The sequence below is a fragment of the Ailuropoda melanoleuca genome, chromosome 14 (genome assembly GCF_002007445.2).
Source record: "Ailuropoda melanoleuca isolate Jingjing chromosome 14, ASM200744v2, whole genome shotgun sequence".
Lineage (NCBI taxonomy): Eukaryota > Metazoa > Chordata > Mammalia > Carnivora > Ursidae > Ailuropoda > Ailuropoda melanoleuca.
In genome coordinates, this window is record NC_048231.1 from 42,128,622 (window position 1) to 42,155,609 (window position 26,988).

At 49.2% G+C, this 26,988-nt stretch overlaps 1 protein-coding gene across 4 annotated transcripts in view; it reads right to left on the minus strand.

Annotated features, from left to right (window-relative positions):
- Window positions 1-25,235, minus strand: part of UPB1 (beta-ureidopropionase 1) — a 30,084-nt gene extending 4,849 nt beyond the window's left edge. For all 4 annotated transcript variants that reach the window (XM_002925058.4, XM_034642018.1, XM_034642017.1 and 1 more), the window contains exons 1-7: window positions 25,082-25,235; window positions 18,207-18,378; window positions 16,125-16,212; window positions 9,291-9,385; window positions 6,772-6,933; window positions 4,719-4,888; window positions 716-797 (exon numbers count right to left, since the gene is read on the minus strand). In XM_002925058.4, the coding sequence (XP_002925104.2) occupies window positions 716-797; window positions 4,719-4,888; window positions 6,772-6,933; window positions 9,291-9,385; window positions 16,125-16,212; window positions 18,207-18,378; window positions 25,082-25,185 (873 nt within the window). In that variant the 5' untranslated portion in view covers window positions 25,186-25,235. The remainder of the gene's footprint in view (window positions 1-715; window positions 798-4,718; window positions 4,889-6,771; window positions 6,934-9,290; window positions 9,386-16,124; window positions 16,213-18,206; window positions 18,379-25,081) is intronic.
- Between the last annotated feature and the right edge of the window lie 1,753 nt (window positions 25,236-26,988).

The window sequence follows — 26,988 nt, forward strand, 5'->3', positions numbered from 1 at the left end:
GGGAAAAAAGATGTTGAGCAGAGCGGTTCTCAGGCCTCTGGAAGGCGGCTGAGGTTTGTCTGCCTGGGAAATAAAGCCCCAGCTTGGGGTCCCTGAGGGGGACCCCTCACACAGTTGTCAGTATTTTCCCCAGAGCCTAATGGAAAGGGCATCTCAAGCTGAGATGGGGTCACACAGGCTAATGAAAACACTGAGTTTCTTCATGTTGCCAGAAATTGGACGGACTTACTACAGAAACCTTGATTATCTCAGCCTGAGCAGATGTCCTGATCAGAGTTTGACAACTGATTAATAAGAATGAGGAAGAGGATTATTACGTAATGAACGCATTGTGTTTCATTGTCAAGTTCACTCAGCGCATGGGGTCAATGGGGAAAAATACGGAACAGGAGACTTGGTGGTGACAAGGTGAGAGCCTTTCAAAAACGGTTTCAGTTACAAACCAAAATAGACAAAAACACAAGAGAGACACAGTAATACCTTTCAAAGGAACAGACCAAGCCAGTCTCCCCTCTTCTGGGGCCCTAGGATTTGTGGCACGCACACAGGGACAGGGAGAAGAGGTGTGATGTGTCCCCACCGGGGGCCAGCAGACAGTTGCTGTTCCAAGAGGCCAGGCCCCCCTCTGGGCAGGCAGCTTTCCTAGCAGCTCTGTCCCCTCCCAGCACTCCTAGTGGACCAAGCTCAGGAGCCCAGCCACACTGCGGGGACTTACCTCGCCCACACGGTTGATGGCGCAGGTGAAGCAGTGATTCGCAATGGCTGCGTTTCTGGCCTCAACTGGCCACAGGCACTCACTGTGAGGGAGAAACGAGAGGAACCAAGTGGCTGACTTCCCAGCCAGACGGGGTGGGTGCTTGGTCCCCAGCTGTAGCCAGGCTGCTGGCCGTCTCAGGTCTGCGGTGAGGATGGCTAGGGAGACCGGTGTGGCTGTGGGTGTCCCTAAAGCCACAAGCAGTCCAGCTTGTCCCATGCTTAAGCCCACGCAGCCTTTTGGGGCAGGCGTGTTGTAGGCTAAAGCAGCCCTGAGCCTCAGTTTTCTTTTCTGAAACGTCCTTAGAGGGATATTGTAAGGACTGACCACACAGGTAAAGCTTCTAGAAGGGGCTGTGTGGCAGGAACTTCGTAACTGCTAATTCTCTCTCCTTCTCACCGCCTGGGTCAGGTGAGGAGCTCACCTTCTGGGCTGAGCAAATGTCAGAAGGGAGCTGGGGGCCTCGGGGCTCACACATGGCCCTCTGAGGGCTCCAACTGCTGCCCTAATCCCTCCCCTGCTCTGTTGCCTTGCAAAGTAGTCTCCAGAGGGAGAGATTTCAGGCCAAGCAAATAGAGTAAACCTGAAAGGAATTTAGGTATCTGGAAGGGGTAGTAAGTTCTGTAGCAGGTGTCACCTCCCTTGAGCCGGTCCCCATCTCCCTGTGCCTTCCCATCTTCCTCTTCTGAATCCCGAGACTCTAAGCAGAGGCTCCCTGGCCTTCTTACTGGCCCAGAGAGGCTCCACAAGGTCACAGCTAAGCTATGGGCTTTCCTCATTTCAGCACCCACAGACGTAGGACACTGTGGGAAACGATGCCCAACTGAAGACCCTGTCCTTCTCCGGCCCACCAACTACAATGTGCCATGGAGTCCAGGGGGGCCTTCTTGTCCCTAATTATCTCATCTGAGGAACAACATCATTAAGATTCTGGATTGACAGGCATAATGCCCACTTAGAAACATTAAGTGACTGGAAGCAAAATGCCCTGGAATCTTTCTTCCTGTCAGTGTGCACCTGGTTTAAACCGGGAGTAGGTGGAGGGAGTGGGTGCTTGACAAGCCTAATTCTCAGGAGGATTCACGAGTCTGGAAAAAAAAAATCACAGGCTTGATTGAGGGGACTCATTTTGCTGCTTTTTTCCCCCCAGCTGCTAAGCCAAGCTGACAAAACTTTTAAGAAAGGATTTTTATAGAAACACACCCGTAAAATGACATTTTCAGGAATTAAATAGACAGTTGCAGGGTGAGTGCCATAAAACATCTCTCTTGCAGTTCTCCTGGGAGGGTACGTTGCATAGGACTCAAACCCACAGCTGGCAATAAAACTTAGGCTCTCCAAACAAGCAAGGAAAAGGAAGCTGGAGATTCGTGAGAGCCCAGTGTGTGCGGGAATCACGGAGAGTCCTCTGGGGCCATGGGGACAGCTGCTTTATTCCTAGTGTGGCTACACTAGCCCCTAAAAATAATCACAGTGGGAAGGAGACAAGCATCGAAGGGATGGAACCACAACTCTCCTGTGCACGCACATACGTGGCCAAAATCGTCAACCACATGGCTGCATGGCACTGTCGGGACGACTCAGTTCATCAAAACACACATCAAGTCTACTGTGTGCTTAGATTTGTGGGACCCCAAAATAAGTGAGGGCACCCCATGATCCCACACAGCATGTGGGAATCAGGGGGACAGGACATGCCAGAGAAGGGAGGTACAGTTCCAGAAGCTATTGCTTGTGTGCAGCTGGTGGGGATTTGCCCGGCCTTGTGCTGAAAAACACTCACCATCAATTCCATAAATAATCATTTATCATTTTAAGAAAATCACCCAGAATCCCGCCATCCTAATAAACCATCTGTTGTCATTTTTCCACACTCCACATCCATCCTTGGCAAAAGATGTTTACAGAGCTCTGACCACAGCCTGGAAACATCTTTCTTTGCTCACAGGCTTTTGTCGTGAGGCTGCATTATCTTCATAATGACTTTTGAGTGGCTGTGCACTAACACGGAAAAGATGGGCTGAAATTTACCTAACCCTGACATTTCTCCCGCCTTTAGCTCTTTTATTATTATAAATAAAGCTGCCAGAAGTATCTTCATGCATACAGCCTTTTCCTCCTCTTTTGGATACTCTGTCAGGTAAACTTTTAGGAGTATAATTATTGGGTCAAAGGGTGTGAACATTTTGGGAGCTCATGAAACATACCGCTTTCCAAAGGACCTGTTCTCGTTCTAACTGCCGGCCTCACCACACCCTTGAAAGGCACGAGTTGGATGACTGTTGTTTGAGGAAGGAAAATCAATAATTTTTAATAAGCCTAATAGGCTGCTGAAGACGCAAGCAGTTATGTGCATATTACATTGGGGTGCTTCTATTTGCTTAACTGGGGCTAATAAAAGCCTGGCAGAATAAGGTCAGGAAGGCGGCTGTCTGAGTCTGAGTCCACAGCTTTGCCCGCCCTGGCCCAAGAGCCAGCTCAGCAGAGATGCTCAGCGTACTGGCTTCAGGTTACTTGAGGGACCCCTGCAGGTAGATGGCGCTTGCTGAATGTCTCACGCGTGGCCTGCAGGACGAGGCTGCTCCAGGGGGCTGGATGACCAGTAATTACCCTACGTCACAACTGCCTTTGGACTCTGTCATAGGAACCACGCTGCCATGAGGATCCAGGGAGAGTCCTCAGGGGATGTCGAAGATGAGATTTTCCCCCTTCTGCCCAGCAGTGTCCCTCCCAGACACAGACAGAAACTTCGGGTGCACAGAGGGGGCAGCTGACCTGAGGTAGCCCACTAGGTTTGCATTCTGGCTCATTGAGGGACCTGCTGTGCAAATCAGAATGCTGTGGGGATGTCGCTCTTGAGAAGGGGCATCGCACTTAGAAGAAAAGGTAAAGTAAATGTCATATTCTGACCTTCAGAAGAAATTAGCCTGAAATTTTGTCAAGAGAGAAGAGTGACAGGTGTAGGCTGGCAGGGAATTCAAAGCTGCTCCCCACAGAGGGACCGGGGACCCTCCCCCCACACCAGTGTCCCACTGCTAGGGCACTGGCAACCAGGACAACGAGGGTGAAAGCCAGCACCTCCTCATCCAGGAATCCTGCCTTGGAGGAAGTGAGTTAGGGAGAAAGATATTTGCACATAAATTCCTAGAGCTCTGGTGCTTGTTAATGATGCAAAACTGGAAACCACCCAAATACTCAGCCTTTGGGGAAGAGAGAAGCAGCGGAAGTGCAGTCATGCTGGGTCATCTTAGCTCACCCGCCATTATTAAATGAAGGGCCCCAGGGGTCTCATGCAGGAGCCCAGGGACTGCCAGGGCCCGCCCCCCACTGCCTTCATCAGAAGAGATTTATCTGTTTTGGGATGAGGCTAACATCTAAATGCATGTTAGGTGTTAGAAGAAAACACTTTGCTGGTTAAAAACAAATTTCAGAGCCACTTGGCTGATCTTTTAAGGACCCTCTCAGCTTTGATTCTCTCATTGGCTCCTTCCCTCGTCCATGTGCTGCATGTCGCAGACAAGAGGCTTGGGAATCCGCAGTCCTGTCCGCCCCCCCCACCTTCAGGGCCATGACAGGGAAGGGGGCTAATGGTAGCCAGGCACCTACTATGCTCTGGGCACTTTAGAAGAGGACCTTTTTGGGATCCTGACAATTATGGCGTGAGTAGAGGGGGACTGTTATCATCTCAGTGTTCAGAATAATAGCAAAGGAACAGTATTTTACAGCAAAGCAGCTCTTGGGGGGCGGATCTTAACTGATCTTAACTGTTGAGGTTTTGTTTTTTCACAGAAAAGTTGGTGAAATAGACAACACGCAATCCCATGGCTCAGATTTGTTAGACAGCTTGGTGGCCGCACCTGCCTGCTACAGTTTACCAAACCCACCTCCGAACCCTGCTTGCTAGGCCATGAGCCGAAGATAGCGAGGTCCCAAGAGCCCTCCCAGATCCTACGTGCTGAGAGACCTGAGTGCTCCGATGGTGGCTGAGGGGTTGAAGATGATCTCAGCCCCGTTGATGCTGTACATGAGCCAATTGAGAGGATGGTGGCGCCCGTAGCAGATGTTCACCGCAATCCTCCCAAACTGAGTCTGGAATACGGGGTGTCCGAGGTTTCCCTCCATGTAGTAGGTTGACTGAAAAACAAAGGGCCATGTATGAAAGCCTCTGAGCTGTACAATTTCTCTTCCTTAGACCTGACAGAAACAAGAAAATATTGCCAAGATGCCAAAAGTAACACTCTTGGCTGTAACTCTAAGTTCCAAAATTTCAATATGCTAAAAAAAAAAAAAAAAGAAAAACCAAAGAAACCAGACACAATAACTATAAGCCAACAATTGGGAAATCACCATGGCATAAGATTTTTCCCACAATTTCTTTTGTGGCATGTCCAAAAAATCCCCGAAGCAACTTCCCATAGTTTTTTAAGGATAAACTTTGGTTAGGTTTCAGTCATGGTACGGCTAATGGTCAAGGTTTGGTCAATGTTGTCTTCAGCAACCACGTACTCCTATGAAGAATGTCAGAGCTGAAAAGACTGGAAACTCATCCAGACCAATCCCCGCCTGTTGGGGGAGAACACCATAGCCTCGGTGGCCATGTGAATTGTCCAGCTGATGAAGGCCAATGAGACTAGAGCTCACACCCTGAAAGTGCTCTCTTCCACAGAGCTCCCTGGGCACTCTGCCCGGGACTAGGGACGTCCTGCCATGTGTGCCTCTCTGCCCGCGCCCATGGGGTGCTGGCCCTGGGACATTTTCACGAATGGCACCGTGGAGAGGCTAGAGGGCTTGTTGGGGTCCCAAACAGATCTGCTCCCAGAACATTTTGCCTCTTCCCATTAATTTCAAAATGTGTTAGGGTCAGGCAGCAACAAGGATGTGTACATGTGCTGGACAAGAGTAAATCCTGGTGTGTTGAGACAAGCCCTTCACTATCTGCTGGGAGCTAAAGATTAATCCCAGGGTAAACAGATGATGAGCACATCTTCCCACCCCCACCTCCAGCTGTCACTGAGAGACACTAGGGGTTTTTTTCTCCCTAGGGAATGTCATCTAGCTCCGTAGATCCTTCCTTGTCCTCTGACCAGCCTGAGAGTGTGGTTGGAACACCCACAATCAGGGAGAGCAGCAAAGGACTGGGTGTATCACATTCTGAACAACTGTATTTATTGCAGATCAAGTTCAGGTTCCATATCTTAGGTATTGGGTGGAGTCCACCCCTCTTCATCCAATCTACCCATGCACTGGCATTAACTAATCAGAACAGCTCTCCTCACTTATACCTTGACCACGGGCACAAAGCTTTACCTAATACCCATGTGTACACACACACGCACATTTACCTTCTGCTGTCCAACACATCAACACGGCTAAGACCTCATGTGACTTATGAACAAGGACTCCCACTTCCCAAACGAGGGCTGGACTGTGACAGGTGAGGAGCTCAGAGCCTGCAAGGGACTGCGGGAATCATTTCACGTTTGTGCACTATTTGTTGTGGTTTTAATCTCTATACCACTTACCTCAGAGATGAATTTCAGAGAGCCAAGTCAGGTTATATTAAAAAAAGAAATATCCAGGGGCGCCTGGGTGGCTCAGTAGTTAAGCATCTGCCTTCAGCTTAAGTCATGATCCCAGGGTTCTGGGATGGAGCCCCACGTCTGGCTCCCTGCTCTGTGGGGAGACTGCTTCTCCCTCTGCCTCTTCCCCTCCCCCTGCTCGTGCTCTCTCTCTTGCTCTCTCTTGCCCACTCTTTCTCTGAAATAAATAAATAAAATCTAAAAAAAAAAAAAGAAATACCTCTCTGTACTTGGTGTTTGGGACTCACCTGGGAGTCCCACCCAAATCCCATCTGTCCATGTGATGGCAGGACACCCTGGGGCACTATAGCCACCCTGTGTTCCAGTGTTGTGTGATGGGACACAATCCAACACAGGATTTCCTTCACAGAAAGATCCTCAGGCAGGTGCGGACAGAAGGGCCCGTAAGCTGAGTGGGTTTTCTTAGGGCCAGCTCACCTCATTGAAGTCACCCACTCTGGGGATGTGGTTTTTCCTGGTCTTTCCCAGGACTGCCCCAGAATTGGAGATCACCACAGCTGTGTTCCACAAAGCATCCCCATGCTCTCTGTCTCGTTCCAGGATGGGAGATACCACCACCACGTCATGCTTCTTTGCCAGCTGGAAAGATGAGGAATGTAGCAGAGACATACTTTTAAATCGACTCTCATAGTTTTGTTTTGTTTTTTTAATTGAAGAATTAAATGATCCCACTAAAGAATTAGACTTGGTTCAGAGCTATCTATCATTTGTATTTGTTCTTTGGAAGACTGAATGCCAGCGTTGCCCTGATGCCCGAGCTGAGCTAAATAGCTGTTGTTCTTGTGCCCTATGGGTGGAAATGTAAAATGGTACAGTGGCTGTGGAAAACTGTACGGCAGTTCTCAAAAAATTAAAAATAGAACTACCATATGATCTAGAAGTCCCACTTCTGGATATATATCTGAAAGAATATCTTGAAGAGATATTTGCACCCCAATGATCCTAGCAGTACTCTTCATAAGAGCCAAAAAGTAGAAGCAACCCAAAAATTCACTGATGGATAAATGGATAAATCAAATGTGGTATATCTGGGGTGTCTGGCTGGCTCAGTTGGTAGAGCATGTGACTCTTGATCTCAGGGTCATGAGTTTGAGCCCCACGTTGGCTGCAGAGGTTACGTAAAAATAAAATCTTAAAAAAAAAGAAAAAGAAAATCTTTTAAAAATACGGTATATTCACACAATGGGATATTATTCAGCCTTAAAAAGGAAGGAAATCCTGTCATCACATGGATGACCTGTGATTAACATGACACGATGAGCCCTGGAGACTTATGCTACATGGAGTAAGCCAGTCACAAAAAGACAAATACTGAATGAGTCCACTTACGTGAGGTGTCTGAAATAGTCAGATTCATAGAAATAGGAAGTAGGATATTGGTTGCCGGTAGCAGCGGGTAAATGGAGAGTTGTTTAATGGGTATAGAGTTTCAGATTTACAAGATGAAAACGTTCTGGAGATCTGTTTCATAACAATGTGAATGTATTTAACACCCTTGAATGATACTCTTACAAATGGCTGAGATGGTAATTTTAGGTGTTATTTACCACAATAAAAAAAATAAAAGGATATTCACCATACTTCTCATCATACCAACCAAGTCAAACCAAACTCTTTGCTGCTGAATTCCTTTTGTCTCAAATAAGAACATTAAGGACCTGGTGACCATCAGGATGAGCAGCCCCAGATGGTCATTTGTCCTCAACTCTAACTAGCCTGTCACCAACTCTGGCCTTAATGATGGAGAAAGGCACAATGGGCAGAAGGTGATGCTCCAAGCCATGTAAGGGCATCCATGGGTCCTGGGCCCCTCTCGATGTAGACAGGTGTCCTCTGGCACCAGTTCTCATCCCCACTCCCCCTTTCTTCTTCCTCTGGCCCTGGTTCAAGTGTGTCGTCTATAGTCACCGCTTAACCAGTCCCTCTCTTTTATCCACAGCTCAGAATCAACCACCTGGTAGATGACAGATTTTTTTTCTGATAGTGTGAGAGCACTGATGTTTGGAATTGCAATTCAGTTTTGATAGAATCACTGTGATTACAGTTCTGCTCCAAAAAATCCCCTAAAAATATGTATAAAATCTGAAATGGGACATGGAGAAGTGGAAAAAGTGCTTTAGTAAGAATAAGTCATCATTCATAACCTCTTTGTTGTTATGGGTTGGTTTGTGTGTGTGTGTGTGAGAACTGCTTTATTAGGATATAATCACATGGTGTAAAATTTATCCTTTTGAAGTGTGCTGTTCAGGTCACTGCTGATGGGCAAAAGGGGAGAAAAAATAAAGTGTGCTGTTAGGTGGTTTTCAGTACATCCACGGAGTTGTGCAACCATCACCACGACCTAATTTTAGAACATTTTCATCACTCCCAAACGGAAACCCCATACCCATTAGCAGTCACTCCCCATCCCTCTCCCCGCCCAGCCCCTAACAACCACATCTTTCTGCTTCTATTCATTTGCCTACTCTGGACATTTCATATCAGTGGGATCATACAACATTATAAGGTTTTAACAAAGAAAAATGAAGACTGATCTCTGTACCGATGAGACAGGCCACACAGAGAAGCCTACATAATGTAGGCAAACAGCATGGACAGTAGCAGAGGTCTGGACAAGGAATCAACCCCATCCCTGGTCCCCGGGGGCCACCTCCACCACTTACTGACTGCAGAACCTACCACAGGAGGTTACCCTTCTTGGGCTGCCCCTCACCTGAAAAAGCCATTAAGGGCCCCCTTGGCTCTGAAATTCTACAACTTTAAGTTAAAGTACACTAAAAAAGGGGCAGCAAATTATCTTATCTAATCTTATCTGGCAAAACAAGCACCAGATGGGTGCATTTTCCATGGGGAAGGGCCACACCCAGAGCTGTGGTCATGCTCTGTGACCTGCAAAGGTTTGGCAGCTGCCCTCAGAGGAGGAGTCAACGTCCGACCTTCTGACAGAACCTGGTGGTGGGTCCATCCTCTGCTGACTCAGCAAATTCTGTCCAAGGAAGCCTCTCTCTCGTACAGAAGGCAAAGGGCATAGCTGTGAAGAGCAGAAAGTGAGAATTACATCCAATGCTCATGGCCTCTGAGGGGCCCTCCCTGGCCCAACAGCTGAGGGTCTCTACAAGGTAACAAGGCTCCTGAGTGTCTCAGCCTGGTTTCCGAGTCCTGTGTCCCTGAATGTGGGTGCCAGGCAGACCCTAACCTTCTAGGCTTCCTAGCAAAACAAGGGGCTGGGCCAGATTTCTTTACTACAGTCTTAAAAACAATTGAATTTAGGGAACAAACACTTCAGAGACTTGAATAGATACGTGCATAATCATTTCATAGCAGCATTATTCACAACAGCTGAAAGATGGAAGTAACCCAAGTGTCCACTGATGGATGAATGGATAAACCAAATGTGGTTTGTAGCCATACAATGGAATATTATTCAGTCTTAAAAAGCAGGAACTTCTGACACATGCTATAACATGGGTGAGGCTCAAAGACATTATGCTAAGTGAAACATTGGTCATAAAAGGACAAATGCTATAGGATTCCACTTATATTGGGGTACTTAGGATAGCCAGATTCATAGAGTCAGAAATTAGAATGGTGGTAGCCAGGGGCTGGGTGGGGGAGAACAGAGTTTCAGTTGGGAAGAGGAAAAAATACTGGAGATGGATGATGGTGATGGTTGCACAACAGTGTGAACGTGCTTATGCCACTGAACTGTACAAAAATGACTAAAATGGTAAAGTTGATCTTATGTATATTTTACTCTAGATCCCAAACTGCTGGCCAGTCTGTGGGCTGGTAGAAGCACAGCCAAGACTCCCTGGGGAAGGTATCAGAGGGCTACTGAGGATGGCACTGGGGACCCTGGGAACGTCACCATAGAAATGTTCCTCCTCACAGGGATAGAGAGGATTCTTCAGGAACAAGAAAAGCCACTCACTTAATGAACTCCCATAAGAAGTTTGGGAACCACTTGATGATGGACTGAATGCTCCCCACGGATAAATGCATTTTTCCCATGTTCTCTGGCTAGATGCCATCGGGGGCTAATTAAATAAAAAATTTCATTAAATTCATAAACTGATTTTTGTTTGCTTTTTATTTTTCAAACAGCAGGTACCTACATATGTAGTAACAATTCACAGAACACTACACATACTGGGTTCAAAATGATGCTTGACTTTGTGGGGGAGGGTGGAGGCTGCAATGGGGGTGAGTACAGGGATTTTTGGCTACGTGTGTTCCATTGCTCCCCAGCCTCAGCCATATTCTTTAGTGTCCGCCCATCTGATGGTGTGAGCTGGTATAGCACCACGATTAAAAATGCATTTCCCCTATCACCTGTGGGTGGAGCACCTTGCCACATGGTCACTGGCCTTTCTGGGTTCACCCTCTAGGCAGTCTTGTTCCTACTCTTTGCCCATTTCCTAATGGGCTGTTTGCCTTTTTCTTCTTGCTTTGGAGTACTGAATTCTTTGTTTGGACCAATTCTGTATACTCTTTAGACCTTCTTCCTCCCAATAACCCAAGTCCATTCCTTTCAGGGAGATTAGCCTAATGGAAGTTTCCAGATGTTTGCTATGGTTCACATTGCTCTGAACTGATTAGCCTGCAGGGAGGGTATTCAGGAAGCAGTGTGATGTGAATGTCAAGTGCCTTAAGGGGTCACAGCACAGGCGGATGGCCTATTTGGGGCAGCTAATTATAGTCAACCTTTCCCAAACGTGGGCCACGGGCCCAGTAATACGCAGCTGGTCCCCATATCCTTGTGAAGTAGGGGAGCCTCTCCTCATTTCACAGAGAAGGAAGAGAAAGAAGCATCAGTCTTCCAATTCCTTTCAGTCATAGGATCACTGGCCCTAAGACAGTGCCAGTGTGAAGAGGCTACCAAGGGCACCACCACCATCTTGGCCACCCAGGATCTGCCAGCAACAGCCCCAGGGGCCTTGGCATCAGGCTCAAGACTCCCCAGGCTTGCCTACAGGAAAGAGGGATAAACTATTTTAAGGAAGCCAACAAAAAAAAGCCGTTAATGACAAAAAAGATCCTTAATGACCATTTATTCTCAGCTTTCAGCACATTAGGAGAGACTCAAATACCCCAAGAGAATAAAAACTCCCTTTCTGACTTCATTTCAGGTTGCTAAGCTCTCCAGATTTCTCCATTTCCATTTTAATGGCTTCTTTTCCTGTTTACACAACCTCTGTAAACAAATTTCCAAAGAGGAATGTGGAATGGAGGTTGGGGGGAGGCTGGCTGCAAAGTCCAACTACAGCTTTCAGATTAGAGGAGAAGAGGGTTCCTTATTTATTGAACCAACACTCCCATGAGTCAGGCTCTAAATTTAGACCTGGCCCTGCCCTCAGGAGCTGCCAGCCTAGACGGGGGACCTGAATTATAACCTTGTGTGGCTGCACGATTTCAGAGCGCTCGGTTCTACGCGGGTGAGTTCCCAGGGTCCCCCAAAGAAGGGGGTGTCTGTGCTAGGCCTTGATGGATGAGTGGGAGTTTTCCAGATCCAAGAAAGGGAAGAAGTTGGTTAAACCATCCAGTAAACATTTTGTCTGTCATGTAGCAGGGATTGTTCATTAAAGATAAAACATTTAAAGATAAAACTGAGCCTGGGTGGCTCAGTCAGTCAAGCATCTGGCTCTTGATTTTGGGTCACGTCATGATCTCAGGGTCATGGGATCGCACCCTATGTCGGGCTCCCTGCTCAGCAGGGAGTTTGCTTGAGATCTCTCTCTCCATCTCCCTCCACCCCTCCCCCACTGACTTGCACTCGCTCTCTCTGTCTAAAACAAATAAATAAATCTTTTTTTTTTTTTAAAGATAAAACAGGGGTTGGGGAATGGATAAACAAACTGTGGTCTATCCATACAGTAGAATATTATGCAGCCATAAAAAGGAAGGGCATTCTTTTTTTTTTTTAAAGATTTTATTTATTTATTCGACAGAGATAGAGACAGCCAGCAAGAGAGGGAACACAAGCAGGGGGAGTGGGAGAGGAAGAAGCAGGCTCATAGCAGAGGAGCCTGATGCGGGGCTCGATCCCACAACGCCAGGATCATGCCCTGAGCCGAAGGCAGACGCTTAACCGCTGTGCCACCCAGGCGCCCCAAGGAAGGGCATTCTGACATGTGCCACAACATGGACAGACCTTGAAAACATTATTCTAAAGTGAAATAAGCCAGTCACAAAAGGACAAATATTCCACTTACATGAGGTCCCTAGAGTAATCAAATTCACAGAGACAGAAAGTACAACAGAGGTTATCAGAGGTGCAGGATGGAGGGGTATTGTTAAATTAGTACAGAGTTTTTGTTGTAGATGTTGAAAATGTTTTGGGTATAGACCGTGGTGACAGTTACACAACTTTGTGAATGGATTTAATGTCACTGAATTGTACACTTACCAATGGTTAAAGTGATGAATATTATGTTATATATACTTTATCACGATTAAATATTTTTAAATTTAAAAAAATAGGAGTGATAATTAGAATGGGAAAAATAAACTAACACCACGCAGACAATGACCTCATGGAGTTTATGGTCTAATGGAAGAGGCAGAGAAATCAAAAGTGTTGCCCAAATGAGTGGAAGTATAAGTAACCAGGAACATGGAAAATGAGATGAACTTCTGCATACAGATGGCAGATTGGATGCACACCTTTGCTCTTTTCTGCGACCGCACCAAATGACAGCAAAGGAATTTTTGTGCAAAGGGACAAATCCACGAGGATGAAACATTGAGAGAAGGGCAAGAGCAACAAAACACGGGAGGCTGGAGAGCTGAGGGATGAAGGTGGATATTGTAATAGACCCAGAAAATTCAGGCTCCCAGAAGTCAAGGAAGCCAGGAAACACTCTGCTCTCCACTATATACCCTTGGAAAGTTTAGGAGTCAGGGGCACCACCAGGCTCTGAAGGTAGGGAAGCAGGGAGGGGTGACAAACAAAAATTGGTCAAAAGTCTGCTTAAGAAGCAGGCGAAAGCCCAGATCCCCCCTACACTGCACAAGGCTAGCATGAGTCCCTTCCACCACAGCAGAAGGCTAGACACTCATTCTCTGGAGGTGCTTAAACAGAAGGCCTCTGGCCTTGGGGAAGCCCAGGATAGATGAAGACGAGTAGAGTGTCAAAAATAGAGGGATTCAATAAACACTGGCACACTGGACCCCTATCCTCTTTCTTTTCTTGGCAGGAGGTAAGAAGAATCTTCTCTGGGGACTCTGACCAGCCTGAAAAGAATGACCCAAAGACACTACTATGAAGGATTTGCTAACAAACAGCTAAACCAAGTCATCCTATCACGAAGCTCAGTGGGAAGGAGCTCTTCCCACAAACAGAGCTTGCAATCAGCTTTTTAACCCCCAATTCTTAAAATATAAGCAGTTGGGGGAAAAAGACCAATTTGGAGTAAGTAGGAAACATACAAGGAGAAAAAAATGCTACCTAACGTCCTCAGAGACAAGAGAAAGTACTGCGATCATAAAATAAGAACAGGATGTCATAAAACAGGAAATTTCAGACCAAAAGAACTCTTGTAAATTCAAAACATGACAGCAGAAACAAAAGACTGAATAAAAGGCTGAATGGCAAATTAAGATAAAATCTACCAGAAAACTGAGCAAAAAGGCGAAGATGAAAAATAGGAGGAAATACTTCAGAAAATTAGGGATCTAGTTAATGGTTCTAACATCCTGATAGTAAGAGGATCAGGAAGAGAGGAAAGAAAAAAGAGGGCAGAAAATCACTAATGAACAGTAGATCTGAAGGACTGAGATTTCTAGCCTGGAGGAATCCACTGAGTTCCTAGAATAATGGATTAAAATAGATACACACATACTTTGTACTGTCTCCCCATTCCCCACAAGAAGCACCCTAAGGGCAGAGGTGTCTGTCTTTTTGGCTTGTTGCTGTATCTCAAGTAACTATGGTGGCACCCAGCATATCAAATAAATATTTGATGACTTAATGAAAAAAAGTAAAATAGATACACACAATGGCATCTCATTATGAAACTTTAAAGCATTAGAGAAGAGAAAATTCTACAACCTTCTAGAGAAAAATAAACAGATCATATGCAATGGGTAATTAGTCAAAATGGCTTTCTACTAGTCAACAACACCCAAAGCCAGAAGACAATGGAGCACTGTGTTCAAACTGTCAAAGGAAAATTATTTCTAACCTAGAATTTGATACCCAACCAAACTATCAACCTGGTTGCAGGAGGAACATATTTTCAGATATGCAAGGTCTCAAAAAGGTTACCTCCTATGTGTTCTTTCTCAGAAAACTATTCAACCAAAAAGAGGGAAGAAAGCAAGAAAGAGGAAGATGTGGGATAGGAGAAACACAAGAGCAAGATAAAGGAACTCCCCAGCATGATGGTAAAGAGAAATCCCAGGATGACAGCTCTGCAGCCAGCAGAGACGGCAACTAGTTCAGACCAGAGCAGTCAGAAGGCTCCGGAGACAATTCCTTTAAGGAGATGGAATCAGGTAGGGGATATGGGGAAATAGGTGATGGGGATTAAGGAGTGCACTTGTTGTGATATATGGAACTACTGAATCACTCACTATATTGTGCACCTGAGATGAACATAACATTGCATGTTAACTAACTGGAATTAAAATGAAAACTTAAAATTAAAAAAAAAAAGGAGATGGAACCAACAAACAGCTTCACATGTCTAAACCTCTCAAAAGGATTTAGGAAGCTGGAAGTAAGTTTGGGGTAGAATTTGGGGTAGGTGTGCAGAAAACAAAGCAAATTCTGGGGAAAACAAAGTGATTTAGGAAAAGAAATCTAAATTTACAAAATGTCTTGGCAGAGAATGGATGGAAGATAGGAAGGGTATGTGTGAGTAGAGGGGACAGAGAAGGCAAGGGACTAATGCCATCTTCTTCCACAGTGGGAAGTTAATAGACAGTGCTAACCTGAAAAATCAGGAAGCAGCAACACAAAGGTAGATTTCCAAAGAACCAGCAAAGAGTAGAAAGTGGTTGTCTCTGGGGAGGAGGACAGCTGGTTTTTGGTAACAGAACTTGTAGACCATACCATTTGACTCCCAACCAAGAGCATGTATAACTTTGATAAAAATAAATAAAGGCATATGGTACCAGGGGTATATTACAGGGATGTAACTTTAGATAGGGAGGTGGGCTCTGAGCTCTGTGTGAAGGTTGGACAGGGTCTAAAAGGCAAGGAGAGGGGGAGGGGATGGTGAGGGGGATGAGGGCCAGGCAGGCGGAGGGAGCAGCTGCTGCAGTGGCCTGGGAGGAGGGAGAGGGGGTCATAGGGGAGTGAAGGATCAGGGAGGTCAGTGCAGAGCCCAGCAGAGGTGAGGCCGCAGAGGTGGGTGAAGGAACAGACTTAAGCAGTACAGAGTTGAGTTTTGTCAAGATCTTTCCCAGAAGGTGTGAACAGCCAGTTAGAAGGGGCCAAAGTGGAGAGCTCAGGGAGACCAGCTAGAAGCAATTACAGAAGCCAAGGTGTGAGCTGATGGCTCCTTGGGCCAGGGCAGTGGTGAGAAGGTGGAGAGGAACAACTGAATGGGTTCAGGACAACTTGGGAGGAAGAACTGGCAGGACCAGACAACAGACTGGGGTGCATGGAGGCCAGGATGCCTGGCTTTCTGGTGTTGACAGAAGAGCCTTTCTATAGATGAGAGAAGAAGAGATCTTTTAAAAAATTGAGTGGTCCTCTTGGTGACATGGAGATCACACACTTTTGTCTGAAGGCAGCAGAGAAAGCAACCCCAGGAGAGACTTACTCCACGCTTCCTGGAAACAGATGACGTTCACTCCGCACACTGCGGCCACCTCTACAATGGCTTCTATGCGTCTGTGAAGAGCGGTGACCTGGCGATTCAGAAAGCAAGGATTAGAACCTATGTTCTTCTGTCGGTTGAGACCATTTTCAGAGCTCATCCCCACGAACGTGGAACAATCCCCCGCCTAGGCAGCTGCAAGAGGATGAGGAGGGCGGGGAGGCTCTGATATATCCTACTCGCATTAAGTCCAAAATCTGCAGTAAAAGGTGCAAGTGCATGGGGCGCCTGGGTAGCTCAGTCGACTGAGTGTCTGACTCTTGATTTTGGCTCTGGTCATGATTTCAGAGTTGTGGGATCCAGCCCCGTGTCAGGCTCCGCACTCAGTGGGGAGTTTGCTTGAGAGTCTCTCCCTCTGCCCTCTCACCCCCTTGCTCTAAATAAACAAATAAATAAATAAAAGGTGGAGGTGCAGAGGCTCTAGGGGCCCACACACTCAATGCTGCCTTTCAGAGCCTCAGTTTCTTCAACTGGAGAATGGGGAGAACCCCATCTGCCCTGAGGGCTTATCCAGTGGAGTGTAAAGCTTATCTGCTATTTACTGCCAGAGGGTCCCACACACAGGGCACACCTTGGCCATCCCCTGGAATAACTGCTCCTTTCGCCTCAGGACATAGTCCACTTTCTACCACCCTGCACTCAAGGCTCTGGCATGACTTGTCCTGCCACTTCCATTTTCCTGTGTGTATCTTATCATCGAATGAATGGATCCCATTTTCCAGGTGTATCCTCCTTCAGGAATGTACTTCCCCACTCCACCCAACCCTCCCTGGATGTGTTATTTATGTCATGCGTCACCCACAGAGGAGTGAGCCTCCCAGCAAAGGGCTGAGCATCAGGGGTGCCACAGCACTCCCCGGTAGGTCCCTATGGTGGCGCTGTTCCCATTGGGCTCTTGTGTTCCTCCACTGTCTGTCACTCCCATCACCCAACGAGCTCCTTAGGGGCAGGAGGAAAGTGTCTTCATCTTCTCAGTGTCCTCAGCACCATGCCCGGCTCCCAGGAGATGTCTGGAAGTGTTTGTTAGAGAAAGACCAGACGGACAGGCTGAAAACCCAGAGAGCACCAACTCGTCATGGTGCGGTCTCTGCCCTGTGAGACTGCACAGCAAGGCTCCCTGGATATTTGCTAGGTGCTGACAGGGTGCAGAATGTGCTCCTAGGTGCCGTGGGGGTGAGAACAGCGTCCTTGCCCTTTACAGTCTGAGATGGTTAAGGAAACGTATTCACAGTCAATTAATCCAGAGACAAAAAGTGACCTGAGAACCAGAAATCTTTTAATCCAACAAAAGCAGAAGGACCAAAGTGAAAGATGCTGCAGAATCTGACCTGGAATCCAACTGACCTTTTCTCGAGAACCCCTAGGAGTTCTGAGGCACGCTGAATCCCCAGGAAACCTCTGCAGAGAAAGCCTTAAAAGTCTGAACAGCGGGAGGAACGCTGTGAAGAAGTGGAGACAACAGATCTTCTGTGTCTGTGACAACATATTTCTTTAGGGACATACAAGATGCTGTCACATTTATATTAACCGTAAGGTCATAAGGAAACGTGTATCATATTGCCGCCACCGCGAGGCACCATCAGCTGACAGACACCTGGGTTTGGTGAGTCCCCACCCTCGGGATCACAGATGGACAGACAGGTCCTGACTGGTGTGTGCTGGCAGGTACCCTTCTGGCGAAAGAATGAGAGGCAGAGTTCCAGAAAAAGCATGAGCCAGACAAAGGGCACCCTCCCAACTGATCAACCGAACTTCAGATACTCACAGGAGAGGACGTGGAAGGGAAGGTGGAAAACACAGCGAGGAGCGAGAGGCAGGCAAAGAGAGGGTAGGAGCCAGAAGAGAAAGAGAAGCCAGAGATGCAGGCTATAGCGAAGAGGGGTGGCCAGGGCAGAAGCACCTAAGTGACCACTCATGGCGCCTATGGCTCTGCAGTGAGTAGCCACCCAGGGACTGTGGACGTGTGCAAAACACAGAGCCGGCCAGCAGCTCCGTTTATATATTTATGGTCAAAAGAGGCAGCACCTGTTTGGCCACAGGGGCATCTGCAGGCAGGGGGGTTCTGTTCTGAACAAGTCCCACACGCACAGTCCGAGGTGCCCTCAGCTGCTCCTCCGCGGCCTCAAAGGCATATCCCTGCAGCTCGAAGTCCCCTTTGGAGGCAGCTTCAAAAGCCCTGCCGGGCAGCTCAAGCTTCCTAAACGGGAAGGAAAGATGGAAAACGGTTTGCATGAGGTCTGCTGGATTGCAAATTCCCCTCTAACCCCCCCGTAGTCCCCTATCAGGTAGAGAGGAGGCGGGGGCATCTGGCGAGGAGGCACATGTGGCAACCCAGTGCCAGGGCCCACTCGTGGGAAGCTGGAGTAGGGGCTGGGAGGAGGGAGGGCCCTGCCTGGTGGAGAATGGGCACTACACCAAGTTGGACTTCACCAGGAAGGTGCCGTGGTCAGGCCTGTCAAAGCCGGGGAGCAGGGCGGGGGGCTGCAGGGTGACTGGTCAAGAGCTTGATGTTTCAGAGCCGCTGACCTCAGGGTGGAGATTAAAGTCTCAGCAGTCAGCACAGAAGAGAGGCAATGGATTTCCACAAATGTTTGTGGACTAGAATCAGAGGGCTCTGCTGAGCCTGGGGGATGGGGCAGGCTGTGATAAGACAGAGCGACTGCTGAGAACGGGGCTTAGGAGACAGCTGGGTGGAAGGGCCGGGTCTGATAGCATGAGGGGCACCCTGTGACCACTCGCCACTAAGGGTTACAGGTCTCTGGTGAGGCCCCCCCCCCCGTTGTGCTGCTGCTCCCCCCAGGGGCAGTCCCATGCCCGGTGCGGCGGGGGGGGGGGCTGGTGGGACCCAGGTGTCCAGACCAAAGGTGCAGGCACTCATTCTGGGTTGTGGTTCATTAACAAAAGCAAATGGATTATTTATAAAACCTTCCACCTAAGTGACCACCGGCCAAACGGCAAACACCTCCTGATGCTGGTTGGATGCCGTTCACTGAGGCAAAACCTGCAGGTGCACGGGACATGGCCTCTGGCCAGGAAGGCCTTACCATCTAGGGGCGAGATGGTTATGAAATACTCAGAGAACACATCAAAAAATAACCTGACAGCCATTATCTAATAATAATATTTCTCTCCTACTTTAAATCACTTTCTTAAAGACGTTTCTTTCAAAATCACAGCCCTGTCAGCCCAAGCCCCCTGTTGCCGCCCCCTGCCAGGCGGTTTCCATGTGACGGCCCTGACAGCTCCAAGTTGGGTTCCACCCCTGACAATCAGCTTGCTTTTCAACTAGTCAGGGTTGCGTTCACTTTAGCAGGTTAGAAATAGCAGCAGTGCCCACACCGTGCCTCCCCTTGCCGTGATTGCCTCAGACACAGTCCTCCTGCCCTCAAGCAGAAGGCTCCCCCTGCTACAGACTTTAGCCCCAGGACAAGTCACCATGGAGGGCAGGAGAAAAAGGAGAACGGCTCTGTGTGTCTGTTTCCCCTCAGGTCCTTGGGCGGGGGAGCCGGACTGTCCTTTGGCAGACGACTCATCCCAGGAAGAGACCAGATGGAAGAGATCTTATCTCACCTTTGCAAGCACACCTGTAGCTGTCACCTGGATGACAGATGTCCCTCAGCCCCTGGCTGTCTTTCCTTTTCCAATGCCCACAGCTGTTGGCTCTCCCTATCTTTCCACCTCCATGAGCCCCGTTATTCTGTGACATGGGGCCTTCCTGCCTTGTCATTGTATTGAGTCCTGCCTCCATCCCTCCCCCACCCAGCTCCCTGTGGACCCTCATTCTCCTAGGCCTGAGATGGCACAGGCCAGGCCGCTCCATCCTCACACAGACAGAGCCACCCTCAGGTTCTCTAGTCACCTCCACCTTCCTGTTATCCAAATGGTCCATCACCATGTCCCGCCCCGTTTAGGTTTGGAGAACCCAACAGCCCTCGAGCCCCAGTCCATAAACAAGTGCTGCGCCCACCAAAGGCTTGGCACAGGGATGAGGTGGGCCATAGACTGGCTATGGCCTGGCAGGGGGGTGAGGCAGAGACCAGTAGATGAACCACAATCTCAGAAGGAAACCCTCCCTAGGTCCCTATAGTCGGCCTTGTGCCCTACCGTCCCTTATCCTGATACTAAGGCCCCTCATGGCCTCACCTGTAATGTCAAAGAGGAAAGCCCATCACTTCCTGCTCTGGCCCCAACACACCCTCCTGGGCCCCTCCCCTGGTCCCCATCCCCTCCCCCACCACGGTCAAGGCAGACCTCGCCTGAGGGAGCCCAGCTCCCGCCTCCTCTGCAACCTCTAGCTTCTAGAACTTCATCTTTCCCCTCTAATAGCTCTTTACCATCAGCGTTTTAAATAATTAAACTAGAGCCTTGCTACAAAAGAAACACATGCTCGTGGGAGAAAAAAATCAGTGGAAAGGACATCAAATGAAAACTGAGTTCCCCTCTCCATCCTGCCCCTCAGCTCCAGTCCCGAATCTCAGAGACAACCCCTCTTAATAATGTTGTAGGTATTTCTCCAATATTTTCCTATATGTGTGTAAACCACATTCTTGTCCTGTATATTCTGCTCTTCCACTTGCATTTCTTACTTAACAATATGCATAGCTTGGACATTTCTCCCTGTCTCCTACAGAACTACCACATCCACCATTAAAGCTATTTGAGGGGCACCTGGGTGGCTCAGTTGGTTAAGCTCCCGACTTCGGCTCAGGTCAGGATCTCAGGGTCCTGGGATTGAGCCCCACCTCAGGCTCTGTGCTCAGTGGGGAGTCTGCTTCTCCCCCTCCTTCTGCCCCGCCCCATGCTCTCTCTCTCAAAAAAAAAAAAAAGCTATTTGAATCTCTCCCATTAAAAAAATAAATAACAGAGAGAAAAAAACAAAGGAAACACTCTCTGCTGGTCCCTCTTGTTACCTCACTTGCTCTCCTCACCTTCACTTTATAGGGAGCATTCCCCAAAGCCCTCGCCTCCCACACCTTCCCCAGCCTCCTGTTCTCTGGGGCCCACTCCCCCACTCTGAATTGCCACCAGCCTTCTGGTTGGCTTTAGCAGTGGGAGAGGCTCACACTCCTGTCTTCACCCTTCTAGACCTCCCATCTGACACTCTGTCTCTATCCTGCTTGGTGTCCTTGATTCTGGCCCTACGGCCCTGATCCCTACTTCCTCACCTCTGGAGTACCATGCAAAGTCTCCACTTCCTCTGATTTTTTTTAACAGCAGGTTCTCCTGAATCCCTCCTTGGGCCTGTGGCACTCTGTACTTACTCTTCCGCCTGGAATGAAGACAATCCCAAGCCCAGCCTCCCCCAGTGAGGACCACCTCTGCACAGTCCCTGTAGTGGGTTGAACTGTGGCCCTCAAAAGATACATCCACAGCCTAACACCCAGAACCTGTGAATGAGACTTTATTTGGAAAAAGGACATTTGCAGATGTAATTAAAGATCTCAAGATATGATCATCCTGGATTATCCGGGCAAGCCCTAAATCCAGTGACCGGTATTCTTATAAGAGATGCCCAGAGGTGGGGCACCTGGGTGCCTCAGTCGTTAAGCGTCTGCCTTCGGCTCAGGGCGTGATCCCAGGGTCCTGGAATCGAGCCCCACATCAGGCTCCCTGCTCCGCTGGGAGCCTGCTTCTTCCTCTCCCACTCCTCCTGCTTGTGTTCCCTCTCTCACTGGCTGTCTCTCTGTCAAATAAATAAATAAATAAAATCTTAAAAAAAAAAAAAAAAGAGATGCCCAGAGGAGAGACCGGGGGAAGAGGAGAAGGCCATGTGAAGACAGAGTCAGAGATTGGGGTGATGCTGCCACACGCTAAGGGAGGCCAGAAGCCACCAGAAACAAAGAAGTCATGGAAGGACTCTCCCCCAGAGCCTTTGGAGAAGTGTGGCCCTGCTGACATCTTGTTTTTGTACTTCTGGTCTTCAGGACTGTGAGAATAAATTTCTTTTAAATGTTTAAGCCACCAGTGTGTGGTAATTTGTTCCAGCAGCCTAGGAAACTGGACAGCATCCCCAATTCAGCTGCTCAGACTTCTCCAAAGCTGCTCCTCCTCAGATGAATGAACCAGCCACCTGAGGGTCCAAGCCAGAAAGCAGTATGATCTGCCTCCCCTGCTGCGTTGGCTATCCGCACCACCTGCTGACCTCCCAAGACCTCTGGACCCGTCCCCCTCTTGGCCCCCAGGCACTCTGTTACTTTGGGCCTCCTCATCTCTCACCTGCTCTTTTCAAGTTCTTTAAAGACTCCCACCACCATTAAGACAGGTCCCGCTGCCTTAGTGTGGTGTATGGAGCCCCTGGACCTACCATGGCTACTTTTGCCTCCTTCCCACAGCATTCTACACCTGCAGCCCCTGAATGAGCATGCTCCCTGGTGTCTGGGCCTTGACCCGGAGTACTTGAGCCCTTCCTGTCTCCAAACCAACTTCTCCACCTTCTTCAGAATACTGTCTAAGCACGGCGCCCCTGGGAAGCCTTTCTGAACCTCCCCCACCCTGTTCATGTATACTCTCTCCAGCTCTCCTTGCATCCTTCTCTTACCATGTAGGACAACCATCAAAAGGTGGAAAGCCCCTCTGGGGGCGGGGGGGACCCATGGCTTACTTATCCTTGTACTCCTAGTGCCCAGGACAAAAAGAAACATGCAATAAATGTTTGTTGAATGAATAAATGCTTCTTGGTTCTGGTTGTCTTAAAATTGAGAGTCCATGCTCTTTGAGGATTTCATCTGCCTGGCCCAGGCAAAAGCCCATTTAGCTCATTCACTTAACAAACATTTACTAAAGAGTCTTTGTGCTTGGCACAGCAATTAATTGGGAAAGAAGGTGATCTTGTGTGGAATGCAGTCAGGAGTCCTGAGGAAGGGCTGAAGACTCGGGCTCCACCAGGCCTTCAAAGAGGTGGCCATGTCAGTCAGGCTATAAGGACTGAGCAGGGGTTTAAGAGGGAGAAGACTTTTTAAATGACTAATGATTTTCCATCTTCCATTCACAATCCTGTGCATGGCCAAATCCCACCCAAAAGCAAGGACTGAGCAAGTACAAAGGATAATACCCCAGAGGTAAAGCCTGAAAGGCCTCAGTGCTGACCGGAAGAGAACTTTTCATGAACAGTTTATTGTAAGCCAAGCCCTTTGATGAGGCCCAGTCATCACCGGCCAATGGGTATTGGCTCTCATTTTACCACCCATTAGAATTCCTCCCCACTCTGGAGAGATCCAAATGCTCACACAAGGTCTCTCTTGCAAGGTGGTCCTTATCCCAGTCTCTAGAATGTGCCCCAGCCAGTCACCTATATGAGAAACTTATTTCTCTTTTCCTCTCTCTGACACCACAAACTCTCTCCATTTCTGTTCCCAGAAGAACATACCCACCTCATCCTCAAAAAAACCCAAACAAAACCTATTCCCATCCTGAGACCCTTGCTTTAAGACACTTTCAACACCTTCAACTCTAAGAGGCTTCCTTCTTGATAGGTACAGTGGAAAGTAGTAGCCCAGCATGATTTCACTGGAGGGACCTTGAAGGTCACCAGTCCCAGGTATCCCTCTTTGGGTATGAAGAGCTGTTTTCGACAGAGTTCTGTACCACTCCTACCCCTAAAAGCAGTTGCTCTACCTTCACCATCCACTAGCTCTGCTCACTAGCAGATGGTAAAGTTCACTTTATGTTCTCTCAGATCTGAGATCTGGCCTCCCTGCAGTAACTACACTGCAGCCAGCGGTTGGGAACCACTGATCCAATCAATACCCTTGAGTTTCAGGTTGATCAGGTTCCTGCCTCCAGGTCACTGCCACAAGGTCAGAAAGTGCACAGTCTGGGTTGGTCGGGGAGGGGGGAGCCCACCAATGGCCAAGGAAGTGGAAGGAGATTGATTAAGTCAGGAGCTGCATGGGGTCAGAGTTTGGATTTCATTCTAAGAACCATGGGAATCCTACACAGAGTTTCTTGTTTTTTTTTTTAAAGATTCCATCCATTATTTGAGAGAGAGAGCGTACACACACACAAGTGGGGAGGGCGGGGGGAGGGCTGGGGAGGACCAGAGGGAGAGGGAGAAGCAGGCTCCCCGCTGAGCAGGAAGCCCGACAAAGTGGACCTGGAGCCCAGGACCCCAGGATCATGACCTGAGCCAAAGGCAGATGCTTAGCTGACTGAGCCACCCAGGTGTTCCTCCTTTACAGAGTTTTAAGCAAAGGAGCAACAAGATATGATTTACATCTCCGGGTTGCTTGGAGAAAAGTGGATTGAAGAGAAACAAGAGTGAAAGTGTCTTCCAGCTTTGTATACCCAGCGTCCAGCGGTGCACTAAACTCAGAAAGTCCTAGTGATGCACATGACTGGCTGGGAGTGGAAAAAGATTTGTACTGACTGTGGTAACTAACTCCTGTGGCTTGCGAGTGGGAAAGGTTCCTACTCCAACCAGCTTCAGCCAGCCTCTACCTTCAACGATCTCCAGAGGCCCAGTAACTGCAGGAAGTAGGGGCAGGGCCTGGACAGTCAGGTGACTTGCTAGGGGCTCTGGCTGGAGGCACTGACCCAGACAGACACCCAGAACACAGGCCTGGCTCTGGGGTCCTGCTGGTCACTAGAAGTAGGTAAAGCATGCTGGGTGGCCACAGAGAAAGCCACAGAATGTAAAAATCTGTCCTTCCCCCCCTCCAGGTTCTTTTCCCTTCCGAATTCTGGGCAACAAGGGGAAAACTGGCTTGTAAAGATCACTCAGGGGTTGTGCAACCCTTGAGGCCCAGAGCCATCACATCTAAATCTCCTAAGGCTTCTGCTCACCAACTCAGATTTTCATTGACCCCTCAGAACCCTTCAGATCCTGAAGCACTCTACTTGGTTCCCCAGACCCACACTCGCTGGCCCCAAAGTCTCCCCACCCCAGCCTCTGGGCCCCAGACCTGGTTTCCTTGCCATAGAGAATGCGTTTCACCTCCCGCAAGTCTGCGGGTGGCAGGTGCTTCTCCAAGCACTGCTCCAGTGACTCCCATTCAGGCCCCGCCATGGCTGGAGTCTGCAAGCGCGGATATGAGGCGCTGATGTCCAAACGAATACTGCCTACCCTTTGCCCCCAGAAAAAGGAGAGGGAGGAGCCGACGACCAGGTCCGCGCACGCGCTCTCCTCTCTACCCGAGCCCCTGGAGGGCTCACGTGAGGCACGCCCCCTCCTCGCGCCTCCACGGCGCTCAGCCAATCAGCGTCCCGGGGCTTCGCGGGTGGGACCGCCCCTTGCCCTTCGCACCTCCCTCCGCACGCGCTAGGACACGCCCCTTCCACGAGCGGGACCGCCCCGGGCCCTCGCGCCTTGGCCGCACGCCCGGAGCTGCCGCTGTGCGCTACTTGCGGCCTTTGGAGGCCTCGCACGGGTACCCAGGAGCGTTCTGTTGACCTCCCACTCTCCCTCGCCGTCCGGTTCCTGGCCAGAGGTGTCCGGCGGGACCGAGAACGCGGAGAGGCGGTGGGGGAGCCCTGGGCGCGGCCTCCGGGGGGCAGCGGCGCGGTCTGAGGTAAATGCCGGGCCCGCCCTGTCGGACCCTCGCCGGGCCGGTTCCCGCCGCAGCCGGTGGGCAGGGTCTGTCCCCGCCGCGACCTCGGTCTCCGGTCGGCGGAACCGGGGCTGCCAGCCAGGCCGGCCCACCGCACGGGACTGCGGAGGAAGGTACGGGACGAGTTTCAGTGTCCCAAGGGCAGTAACTGCACCACCGTTTTCCAGTGCCCCGTATTTGTGGGAATTTATGGCTCCCCCCGGCGCACTCCCCCCCAACCCCCCGGGGTCAGGCTGGGAGGCCCTGGCCGCACGCGCCCACCCAGGGCTTCGGGGTCCGAGCCTGGCCAGCGCTGGCATAGCTTGAGCGAAGGTCAGGTGATCCCATGCGCTTTCGTGGAGTGACTACCGCAAAATGCTGGGTCCCTGGACAGGGGCTCACCCTCAGCTCTGCCGTCTTCAGTGGGTGTGCCCGCATGGGCACTTTGGGGGGGGCGGTTTAGACTGTCGCTGAGATGATAGAGGTGAGACCCCTCTCGCAGTTCCCGCCGATCCAGAGAGTGCTATGCTACCCCCTCCTGAGCCAAAGAAGATAGACTTTTCAGCCCAACTGAGAATTAGAACAGAGCAGCTTAACTCTGGTGAAGAAACCAGTCGGCCCAAATCCTGATTAAGCAACTTGCAAACCTTGTGACTCCAGGAAAGTTATTCAGACACTCTGACCTTCTGTAGTTTTATCTGTAAAATAGGAATACAACTACCTTGCAGGATTGTTTAAAAGTAAGATAAGATAGGGGTGCTCCGATGGCTTAGTTGGTTGAGCATCCGACCCTTACCTCAGGTCTTGATCTTAGGGTTGTCAGTTAAAGCCCCGCGTTGGGCTCCCCGCTGGGCTAGAGCCTACTTAAAAAATTAAAAAAGTAAGATAAAATAAGCACAAAAGGATCTACAAGTCGGTGCTATAGACCAAATGCTTTTCTTTCTTTTTTTTTTTTAAAGATTTTATTTATTTATTCGACAGAGATAGAGACAGCCAGCTAGAGAGGGAACGCAAGCAGGGGGAGTGGGAGAGGAAGAAGCAGGCTCATAGCACAAGAGCCTGATGTGGGGCTCGATCCCACAACGCCGGGATCATGCCCCGAGCCGAAGGCAGACGCTTAACCGCTGTGCCACCTAGGCGCCCCAGACCAAATGCTTTAGATATTTTTTGTAAGTCAATAACCGACAAGTTTTGGCCATTGTTTTGATAAATGTTAACGGACAGTTTCTAGTATCTGATGGAGCTCCCTTTTCAAGAATGCAAACTTTGTCTGAAGGCTTTTT